General features: G+C 34.4%; 1 protein-coding gene across 8 annotated transcripts in view; it reads left to right on the top strand.

The window, feature by feature from the left end:
• LRRIQ1 (leucine rich repeats and IQ motif containing 1) overlaps positions 1-12,349 on the top strand; it is a 110,076-nt gene that overhangs the window by 50,414 nt on the left and 47,313 nt on the right. For all 8 annotated transcript variants that reach the window (XM_063396383.1, XM_063396384.1, XM_063396382.1 and 5 more), the window contains 4 exons: positions 3,961-4,050; positions 4,790-4,914; positions 5,457-5,552; positions 5,900-5,985. In XM_063396383.1, coding sequence (XP_063252453.1) covers positions 3,961-4,050; positions 4,790-4,914; positions 5,457-5,552; positions 5,900-5,985 — 397 coding nt within the window. The remainder of the gene's footprint in view (positions 1-3,960; positions 4,051-4,789; positions 4,915-5,456; positions 5,553-5,899; positions 5,986-12,349) is intronic.

The raw sequence follows: 12,349 nt of genomic DNA, 5'->3' as shown, positions 1-12,349 counted from the left end.
AATGTAATCCAGAGCATATAAAAAATGCTTAGGATTAGATTGTGTAAATAATGTTGCACTAAAACTCAACTCTTCAGCAGCTCATTCAGACCCAATTAAAGTTAGCAGAACCATTCTTACTCACTTTGTTGTAGGATTGAATTCTGTTTCTGAGACTACGAAAGTGCAATGCTTGATGTAAATAGTCATTACATTTTGCAAAGGAAGCAATTGAGTCAATACTTGAAAAATGAAGGAGGAACAAAATGAAGGCTACAGCCTATATATAATATGCCATGGGAAAAAAAATCCCCAAACCTCTAGAATTTGTTAATGAGCTGCAAAATCAAAGGAGGAACCCTGTAGTAGTAGTGTCTCCACTAAAAAAATTCATTGTGAGTCAGGATAAAAAGTTCTTGATCCTAATGGATAAATTGAAATAACTAATAATATGAAAGTTTCATTATTAAAATGCAGAAAGAAAACCTGGACATGAAATAGATTCCCACATTCTTTTGCCTGAAGAGTGGTATCATGGATAACTGTATTGTGTCTAAAAATTAAAAAAATTGTTCCAAGTGGGTCAACAAAAAAATAAGTGCAACGAAAGATAGAAAGGTCTATATATGTTTTGTGTGTTTGTCAAACTTAAAGTAATTAATACATATTTTTGAAACAAACACTAGAAATAAAGTATGGAGGATACAAAAACATAAAAGATATCTTCAGGTGAATATGTGTTAAATCAACTGTATGTTATTTGTGGAATGTGTGTACACTGAATGTGTAAAGCCACATTGTGCGCCTCAATATTTAGGAAATTACTTAATTTAGCTTTTAGAAATAAATACAAATATAGCACATCTATAGCTGTCATTTTGTTTGTTTTGTCTTTTTTTGCTTTAATCTCAGATTGTTGTTTTTTAAATCTTAGTAAGTACAATATCAGTACAAACAGATCTAGTTTTAAGCCTTAGGTGTTGGTAAATCTGTCAAACTTTTCATTAGAACTATTTACAGAGAAGGTGTGGACAGAGGTTTCTTGAGCTTAGTGCTGTGAAAATATCAGAGCAAACATAGTGGGAGTGTTTGAAAATCAGTTATGTGTTTATTTTTGTGGACAAAGCAAACATCAGTGTGGTATATTTTTATAATGTGCTGTACAATCATAGGAGTAAAAGATGTACTTAATGGTAAATCAGTTGTCTTTTTTTTCTTGTGCATATTTATGCATTTGAGTCATACTTTTATATCTTTACTGATATTTCTTTTCAACACTTAGGATACTGAAACATATTTTATAGGCTGCAAAAGAAATAAAACCACTAAGTAGTACTAAGTTAATAAATGGCAAACACTGGGCTAGGAAAATATTAGTGAGAAAAGTTTCAGCATAAATATTAAGAGTAAAGAACTTTACTTGATTATAGTACAACTATAAAGCAAAAGGATTCAATTAGTGTACTTCTAAGTGATTCGTGTTCCAAAAATTTCTCATGGGGATTTTTGGTTTGGTTGGGGGCGTGGGGAGGGTGTTGTTTGTTTTTGTGGGTTTTTTTTTCTTTTACAAACTATTTCATCAGAGAGGTAAACATTCAACTAGAAGGCTTGGCCTGACGTCTGACATTAGAGCTTGCATAATATTCACTGCTACTGTAAGACATTTAGGTACTCAGGTAAATAATGGGCACATCATTGTACACACCAGTTAAGTTGATTGACATTTAAATTGTACAAGAAGTGGAAATCTACCTCTCTCCCACCTTTATTGATTTTTTCACAAATAAAGGAAGAAGAAAAATTTCCAAAATTTGCTATTTTCATATATGAAACAGTGCTGTATATACCAGCACTGTTGACTGGATTATATGCCCAGTCATGAAAATAAGTGAAAAATCCTCATCTGAAAAATTTAAAATATGATTTGCATATTGCAATTGAGAAGTAAATTTAAAGAGCACAAGAAGGAATTATATGTATTTTCACTGAAAGTTTTCATTTAGATGTTGTACCTTTTTCATAGCTTTTCTTTTTGACCATTCTGCCTATAGCACCCAGGCAATTGTAAAATTTCAATTGTTGTAGCTTTATCTCTGATGATATGAACTTTTCAGACTTCTATGTTCAAATTGCACCAATGTCATATATTTAACTGATCACCTTTGGGATTTGATTTACTACAGTCTGCTTTCTGGAATGGATTTTTTTTAATGACAATTGTGTGAATCAACCACTCAGTGGTTATTAGCATAAGAGTAATCACATCACTGAGGAGAGGTAAATTAGTGGGTTGTAGATAACTGTAAAAGTTAAAGAATGATACCTCTTTAGATAAAGAAAGATACCTCTTATTTATTGCATGCTTCTACAGTTTATTTACATAGATTTCTTAACATATACAACTACCCAAGAGAGGAGGTATGATAAAATGGATAATATTTTATATTTATCATGAATTGAAATGTTAAGAAGGGGAGAGGGGTTATCTGTTAATAATGAGAGCATAGAAATTTTCCAGATTTATTAAATAAAGGAATGAAACCCAAAACATACTGTAATCAAATAACAGGAATTCCAGAAGCAGGGAATCAATCAGATGTAGGAATCCATCCCCTTTAAGACATGAAAATAAAATCAAACAATATTTTTCAAAGCTTGTTCAGAATGGAAGCAAGAAGAGTGATCTTAGAGCCACCAAACTATGTGACATGTCCCTGAACTAACTTTGCAAAATACCTGGAATACAATTCTTTGTCTCTCAGAATTTCAAAGGCTTGGGAAGATCTTCATGTTCATGAATCTAAGGCCATACAAAGTCCTGTTTACACAAACTACACAGCAAGATATCCAAACTTAGGATAATTTCTCAGGCTCAGAAATAAGTACAATCTGAAATATTTTATGAATGGGAGAAAGACAGTCCAGTTTTATAAAGCAGACATTTTCAAAAGAATGAACCCCAGGCTCTTTGCTATTGAAGTAAGAGGAACGTGAATGACCGAGCCCTGTAAGTTAAGCCAAATTCTTCAGTGGTATTTTCTGACTGTGTGAGGGTGATTTGATTCTCTCACTTATCAGAATATTTTGAAAAAATACTGTAAAAAAGACCTCAAGGACCTGTAAGAAAAACAAGTCATGTACAGGTTGGGTTTGAAACAAAGTCTAGAGTTTGTTTTTATGAAAGAAAATGGAATTCTTCCTTAAAGTGCTATGGACACCAGTTATCAACTAAGTCTGTCACCCTTCTTCATTCCAACCGTTATTTTAGTTTCCCGTTCAATAATCCATTACATCAGAAATAAAACTGTGTGGTTGAAGCATATGACATTATATAGAATTTATTTTTTAACCCCAAATTTCAATGAAAATTACTCACCAGTTCAGTTCGACAAAAACAAATTTGACAGAATCAGGCAACTATATCAGGACATAGAATACTCAGTCAAAAACAGCACACAAAGCTCTTCATGTTCCTTATGTCTTTAAGTGTTGTAGGTTTTGTTTCCTACAATTAAGAGAAAGGAGTCTTATAAATGCATAATTTACTATATTTAGGGATGTTAAGTGTAACTAAAGTCACCTTTTTGACCTATTCAGTTAATTGAAAGTAAGGTCTATAATGGGCATATCACCATATTTTCGAAGTTTGGCAGTCTTTGATAATAACTTGGGTTTACAAGCAATGTTGGAATAAAATTACAGGAATTTGAGTAAGAGGGGTTGCATCTTATGCAAAACCAAAACCCAAAAAGAACCTCCACAACCCACAAATACTGTTGATCAGAGATGTTTAAAATTAAACAGTACAGCACAGCATCTCCAAAGGTGCTTTGAGTGTGAATGCTCTGCAGGTGGCAGTTCTGATATACAACTTGAAAAGATGTACAAAGTATGTAAGGCAATTTAAAAGAGACCTTGCAAGAGTTATCAAAACTAAAGTGATTTTATCAGTGTACAATTTGACTTTGCTCATTCATGCAGGCTGCGTTAGAGAAGGAATGGCTAACTCTGGATTCCACCCGTTTCCCTTCAAAAACACTCCTGCTCTCAAACCAGCTCCACTGGCCAAAGGTAACATGTCACAGAAACAACTTAGTCTTCAGTCTTTATTCATTCCTTAAGGATATGCTATTCTGGGGTGATTAATACGACAATTTAGTGACTTAAAAACACAATGACTTTTAGAAGTCTCAGACTTCCTCCTCATCTCCAGATGCAATTTTTCTTTTGGATTTTCTTTCATTTGCCTTTTTTTTTTTTTTTTTTTTTTTTTTTTTTTTTTTTCTTTATTTTGGATTTATTTCAACACTTTACTTCACAGTAGCAGAAAAAAAAGATGATGTACTTCATCTGCACATTTGGCAATGGATTAAAAATTGCTAGTTGACAAACTACTTTAAAAATACTAAGATCTGCATTATACGACAACAGCTGAATGTTTTCAGAAAAGCTAAAGGTCATTGAACTGTAATGTCTGCTAGATATTTGATAAACTTTGAAGTTTTGGTTTTTTGTTTTTGTAGGGTTTTGTATTCTTACTACAAGCATAATATTACTAATGTTTCCTACAATTAAGAGAAAGGAGTCTTATAAATGTATAATTTATTATATTTGGGGATGTTAAGTGTAACTAAAGTCACCTTTTTGTCCTATTCAGTTAATTGAAAGTAAGGTCTATAATGGGCAGATCACCATTAAGAATCCTTTCAGTTATAGTGATACACTCTGGAAACCCTGGTGAAGATTTTCCTGCACATTTTGAACTCAAACTTATGGGGCCAATCAGCTGCATTCCTTTTCTTTTTCTTAGAAGTTTTCTAGGCCTTCAGATGCCAGTGGGCAATCAAATAGTTTGCCACTAGTACCACAGGAAGTTTGGCAGTGTGCTAGGAGACCACATTCATACTCAGCAGAAAAAATCCATTTCTATAGCAGGTAAGTTTAACTAAGGAAGAGGCTATTTTCTGATGCTTTTGGTTAATGTGATATTAGTGAAGTTAAAATGTATTTACTTTCTAAACCCAATATATTATATTCAGTTATTATTTTTCATTGACTACCATAATTAGGAATATAAGAATATATATGTGTAGTTTTATTTACATTTGACTATAAATAATAAAACTTCTATTTTTTGTATATATTATGAAATAGATGTTGAAATAAAGATCTTTAAGACTAGATAAAGATTAAAAGGGATTTCTTAAACAGCTGCATTATGTGAAAGGACTGAAATATGCTTCAAGTAATTGAAATGTAAACATTTGAAATTGATGGCAGACTTTTATTACTCTCCAAGATAAAACCTTCATGGAGTATTAAAATGGATTTTTTTTTTTGGTATCATTTCCAAGCTTCAAAAGTTCCTTTAAAAGGCACAAACAAGTTGCAGAATAACAAAGGCTGTAAAATAGTGTAACTCCAGACCTTTTCTTATTTACTTACCTTTCAGTACTGCTCTTATACTTTGTTTCCAGGTCAGGGAAGGAAACAATGTCACAGCTTTCTAATTGGAAAGAAAAAAATGAATTTTTATTTATGTCTGAAAAAGAAGAAAAAATATCAGAAGAATGGTATGTTAAGTTCTTTTTTTTACACAGTGACTTCCAAGAATAGGTATAATATAGTTGGCTTTTGTTGCTTGCTTTTTTTTTTAAGTTCCACTTTTGAAGAATCTCTGTTTTCTACCAAAGTAAAAATTATAGTAATTATTTATGCAATAATGTGTCTGGGAAACTATCTTAATAAGTTGTAATAATGTAATGTTAAGATAAGAATTGCAGCTATCTCTGTAACTCAGAGAGTTTCATACTATGGATCAGTACATACCAGTATTTTCAAAACGTGTATTATACAATAATATGCAGCTGGTGTAACATAATACATGTGAAATATTTAGTAAGTTATTTTCTTCCCTTAGGGGGTTTAAGGATATTTCTACTGCACAGCTAATGCTGAAGAGGGCCCACAGAATGAAACCTAAAAAAGATAATAATAAAAGTTTAGGTAAGTCAACAGTTAAAATAATGGTTATATTGATGTAATTTTTCCATTCTTAAAATACTATTTCTCTTTTAAAAACTTTGCTTGTACAACATTAAATATTAATTTGAATAAAGATGGAGTGTGATTCAGTAAAAACAACTCAGTTTAAATCAACAGATTTAGATTTTTAAAACCATTCTACTGGATTTTGAAGTTGAATATTTGACAGCTATGGTAAACAGAAATTTTATTTCTTCCTGTTCATGTATCTCTTTTTTTAGATGTGGAATTTGTATTTCTGCATGATGTGCTTCTTGTATTTTCTTCTTGGGAAAATCTTAGGTTAAAAATTTTGACTTAAGCAAGAACTGTTTATGAAGACAACAGTTTGATATATATGAAAGTAAATAATTATATTTTAAAAATTATATATTTACTGTGGAAATAGATAAAACTTATCCAGCTTTTCATCCAGTTGTGTTCTGGTTCTTCTCAAATACTTCTAATGTCAATGAACCTTTCCTAGAATCATTAATTGTTAATATGATATGCTAATAGAAATACTGCTGGCATATATTAATAAACATATTTGTCAAATATTAATAGTACAGAGAACATTTAAACATTTAAGACCCTAGTTTGCAATAGGACCTGACACTAAATGATCTTTAGAAAATGCACCCTTATTTACTTATTTTTTGTATCTCAATCTGCATTCTTCTGCATAACTTTGCAGAACTCTTCTATGTTAAGTGTTGAAAATATTAAAAGATTTTTTTACTCTTTGAAGGGAAAAAAATCAACCTACAGATATATTTAAGCAAAGTTTTTTCTGTTTTAAATACCATGCCTATGTATGACTAAGTCTAAATATGATAAAAATGATCTATAGTTAAAAAAAAAAAAAAATAAAAAGGGTAGGTGATCAAGTAATCACCAAACCATGCTTTGTGGAAATGACAGTATGTGGATAAGAAGTTAAAGTTATTATATTAAACTCTTCATAGCTTTCCATGGTGCCTTATCATATTACCACACACACACACACACACAAAAAAAAAAAAAAAAAAAAAAAAAAAAAAAAAAAAAAAAAAAATGCTGAAGAGGGCCCACAGAATGAAACCTAAAAAAGATAATAATAAAAGTTTAGGTAAGTCAACAGTTAAAATAATGGTTATATTGATGTAATTTTTCCATTCTTCTGCAGCTGATCTGCAGCTGAGGTTTCTTAGATATATTCCATTTTTTGTCCTCTGTATAATTTTTCAATGAGTAAAACTTATTAGGTTGTATCTTCTTTTCTCCATATACTGTCTCTCTAATGTTAGTATTTAATCCAGTCCTAGAAGTCTGATTGAGCATATCAAATTTGCTATCCTATTTTTGTTGTAGTTCTAATGGATTTCTTGGGTATGTTTATGTTCAGTTTCTTCAGATTATTCAATATGATGTATGGCTGTTGAGCTTTTTAATGTAATGCTTGGAATATTCTCAAAGTATATTATATATAAGCTAGTCTTTTTTAAAAATGAAAAAACTTTTGCCCAATGTTTTTATAGTTTCAAATATTCTCCTCATGACACTACCTCATATAGAAATTTTTGTCTTTCTCACTGTTACATCAAGCACAAAAATAACCTGTGTATATAATTTGCCTGTATGGATTTCTCTCTCAGTCATTAAAATCACAGAATTTTTTCATATGAACAGAAAGCTTAGTTTCCAGTACCAAAAGAATGTGACTGAAAATATTTCACTCCATCCCTTTTCAGTAAAAAGGTTATCAAGCTGACTGTTCTTTCTCAACAGCACACTGACAGTCATTCCTTCCTTGATCAGTAAGGAAATTATTAATGAAAATTACTAATGGAAATTGTCAATCAAAACAAGTATTTTTATATTTAATTGAACTTAAAGCTCTGGTCTTATACTAAAAAATTATCTTGATTAAATATTCTCCATATGAAAAGAATCTCCACATATATAATTATGTTTCCATCAGGTACATCCTCTGAAAGTGATGAGAGCAAGTCAGGGTCTTTTTGAGGGTCTGGTACAACAGAGGGACTTTTCAGCATTTAAATTGGAGTGGATACACTTTATCCGGAGGCAAGCCAGCTCCAGACCAGGAAACTGTAACCAGACCCGTGAAGCTGTCAGTATCTTTCCTAGATCTCTGGGTGGTACAGCTCATGCTAGGTTACTTTTAGCAGTTTCAGTGTAACTAGGGAGAGACAGCTCACACTCTTAGGCTATTGCTTTGAATTTAACCCTTCTGAAGCAGGAATTACAAGAGGGATTTTGTTCCTTCTAATATTCAAAAGCAGATTGAAATTCATTTGAATAAGGAAATGTCAATATTGTCTTTTGATGTTCCCATAGAAGTTACCATCCTATTGCCTTCATCTCCACTGAAATGAGGTTCATTTATCTTGTACTTAGTGATGCTGCATATGGAAAGTTTTAGCTATTTCTGTTCTTTCTTTTGGATTTTCCTGTCTTCAGTGTTATAACTGTTTCCTTTTTAGCTTTCTAATTTAAAGTTAACTGTTTCCTTTTTAGCTTTCTAATTTAAAGTAGTTGAAGTATGCTGACTACAAGAAAATAATTTTGTTTGTGATAAACATTCATACCCACCAGAAAGTAAGTAACCAGCAACCACTTAGAAGGGGGAATTATAAGATATAAAGAATCAATTTTCAATGTTATATCTACTTACACATCTGACTTGGAAGTAAAACTTCAAGCTTGGAGAAATGCAAAGCAACAAAAACTCTAAAGATTCTAGATACAAATAACTTATCGGCTCTTCACATAGAACCTATAGCTTTTATGTTGAGACTGCAGTACAGTCCCAAACATTTTTTATGTGCTATTGATCATTCTTTGTAAGGATGTCATTACTTGCAGCTAATGATTAGGTATTGATGGAACAAACCTTGGAACAAACTAGCTGTCAGAGTATGTTTTCTGGTTCCAAATGCTGTCAAAGTCCTTTGCCTTAGACCTGAGATTCACAAATGCAAAGTGTTAAACCAGCTTGCATTCAGAGAGTTATGGAGTTGCTCTTTAATATGGTCAATACATCTGCTGGGTTGGAACCTGGACTGGACAGCCCTGAGCAGCTTTGATCCTTAATATATTCAGGTGTGGAAATTTATTCCTTTTTATTTTCCATATAAAACATTTGTCTTCTACTAGTGCAACAGTGATGGTATCTATTTGATAATTATAGAATTCCACATCTGAGTTAGTCATTTGCATCTTTTTATGGAAAGAAATCTCCTCTTAAAACATAATTCAAAATCAGGCTACTTGAGTCTCACTGTAAAAGTGCTTATAGTTCTCCATTGCCTAGACACAAAAGCTAGAACAACTTGCTGAAGTACAAAGTTAAACTCTAGATATGTACAAATAACTGAGAAGTATTTTACCTCATATGTCTGGCCACATATCTTCTTAGTAAATAAAAAAATATGGAAAGTACTAGCAAGTGCATTGAATCATGTGGTTTGTATTGCAAGGGAGAGAGAGCTTAAAGTAGCATAACCTTATAATGGTGAGTGATTCAGGCAAGGCTTATATTGCAGCAGACCAGTCCCACCAACTAATGGCCTTAAGGCCTGTATGCCCTAATCCACTACTGTTATGTATGCTTCTTCATGTAGTTAAAATTGTGGTCTGCATTTTAATGACACAAAATCTATGCTGTGTCTGCTTCAACTATTTCTACTATACTGTAAGGTAATACAAAAAGTGTGGGCAAGAAACCAGAAAATTTCCAGCCAAGTAAAGCTGGCATAATGTCAGAAATATTGCTGTTAATCTAGGTGCATAATACTATACAGAAATTCTAAATTCAAAATCTAAATACAGCAGACATTATTGAGCCTCACTGAAGTGAGAGTGCTTAAGTGGCTGTGACTCATAACAATCATAGCTTCCTAAGGATGTCTTGGCACAATAATACCAAACTTCTTGCTTAACTTGGAATTTCCCTCATCCTGTGGATTTTACATTAGCCTCTCAGTTAACTTCTTTTTCTTTTAAGATGGCTGAAAGCCTGTCTCTCCTACACTGGTGTATTGCTTCTTGTTTAACACTTTAATCTCAAAAAAAAAAAAAGTTCTCTTGTCAGTGGATCAGGCCCAGCCAGCATGAGTGTAGAAAAAACAGGTCCTGCTTTGGCCAACCTGATCTCATGACCAAGTGACTCACCTGCTGGATGAGGGAAAGGCTGTGGATGTTGGCTACCTGGACTTCAGTAAAACCTTTGATACTTCATCCCACAGCAATTTCCTGGAGGAGCTGGCTTGGGCAGGTGGATTAAGAACTGTCTGGATGGCCCGCACAGCAGTAGTGAATGGTGCTCCATGCAGTTGGCAGCTGGTTGCTAGTGGGTTTCCTCAGAGCTCAGTATTGGGGCTGGACCTGTTCGATCTCTTAATCCACGATCGAGGTGGGGGTAGGGGGGCCAGAATCAAAGGCACCTGCAGTAAATTTGAAGATTACACTATGGTAACCTGCTGGAGGGCAGAAAGGCTCTGCAGAGGGATCCTGACAGGCTGGATTGCCCAAGGCCAATTGCATGAGATTCTACAAGGTAAAGTGCTGGATCACAATTCCAGGCAGTGCTGCAGGTTTAGGAAACACTGGCTGGAGAGCAGCCCGAGGAAAAGGACTTGGGGATCCTGGTTTTCAGCAGCTGAACCTGAGCCAGCATGTGCCCAGGTGGCTGAGGAGGCCAATGGCATCCTGGCCTGGATCAGCAATAGTGTGACCTGCAGGACCAGGGCAGGGCTTGTCCCCTTGTACTTGGCAGTGGTGAGGCCACACCTCAAGTCCTGTGTCTGGTTCCAGGCCCATGACTACAAGAAAGACCTTGAGGTGCTGGAAAATGCCCAGAGAAGGGCAGCAAGGCTGGGGAAGGGTCTGGAGCACAAGTCCTACAAAGAGTGGCTGAGGGAGCTGGGGTTGTTTAGCCTGGAGGAGAAGAACCTTAGGGGAGACCTTATTGCTCTGTACAACTCCCTGAGAGGAGGCTGTAGCCAGGTGAGGATTGGTGTCTTCTCCCAGGCAACCAGTATCAAAGCAGGATGAAATGGCCTCAAGCAGTGCCAGGGGAGGTTCAGGTTGGACATCAGGTAGAATGTTTTTTTCGCTGAGAGTGTAGTTAAGCATTGGAACAGGCTGCCTAGGGAGATCATGGAGTTACCATCCCTGGAAGTGTACAGGAAATGACTGGATAAGACACTTAGTGCTATGCTTTAGTTGACATGGTAGTGTTTGGTCAAACATAGTACTTAATGATCTTGGAGGTCTTTTCCAACCTTAATGGTTCTATGATTTTATGGTAATACTTCATGCCACATAGATATGAAAAAAAACCAAAATAAACCCAAATCATAAAAAGCAACTGTAGTGGACCTTGATCACTAAAACCAGAACACAATAATAAAGATGTTTCATAAAGGTCAGCAAATACTTTTAGTTTGAGTTTAGAATTTTAGACAGCAATGCAGTACTAGGTAAAAAATTAAATAAAACCCAGTAAAAAACTCAACCACCTTCCTCAAATGCACAACCCCAAAGCAGTTACAATAGTTGGAACAAAAATTTGGGGCATATTATTATTTCTTGTTACACTGATACCTTAGGAAGGCTGACCTGAAACAGAGACTGGATGGAGCTTGAGAATAAAGTAGGTATTTGTTGAAAGGCCTCTAGAATACACCTTGGTGACAAGAGGACAAGAGCCTGACCAGGGCTACACCCAAGGACTAAAAATGGTCACAAAAATCAATGACTGGTCACGAGGTCTTACACTTTTATAAGTTTTGGTCCATTTGCATACTGGGGTTTAATTGTCCAGTTATAGCTTCAGGTTTTGAGGTCTCATCCTTCTAGTTCCTCCCTTCAGTCCACCGTTGTTTATGCTTTTGGGCCTGAAAGTTGTACTCGTTGTCCTTGGTCTCCAGCAGGAAAAGGATTTGTTTTGTCTACCTACTCTGTGAAAAGAGCTTACTGGCACTTAATAAGAGGCTCAGAACTACACACCTAGGCAGCACAGAATCTGAAAAACATGAAAGCTAAAACTTAAGCACATTACACGAATCACCGTTGATCTACATTTTCTTAGTAACAGAAAAAAGCTACTTTTGTTGTGATTGTCAGTTCTGTGTAGAAGTATCTTTTGGGAACTACAGCCACAGATGAGTTGGAGTTCTAATTGCTATGCCATTACAGAGCAAAATCTGGTCTTTCTTCCAAATGAATTTATGTTATAGATAAGCATCTGTTGCTGTGTACAACCTGGTCTTATCATCTCCTTAAAGTTGTCACGTTATGTTTATGTTTTCCTAATTACAAGTATTGCACAACAAAA

This window comes from Prinia subflava, chromosome 4 (genome assembly GCF_021018805.1).
Source record: "Prinia subflava isolate CZ2003 ecotype Zambia chromosome 4, Cam_Psub_1.2, whole genome shotgun sequence".
NCBI lineage: Eukaryota > Metazoa > Chordata > Aves > Passeriformes > Cisticolidae > Prinia > Prinia subflava.
This window is presented reverse-complemented; position numbering and strand designations above follow the sequence as displayed.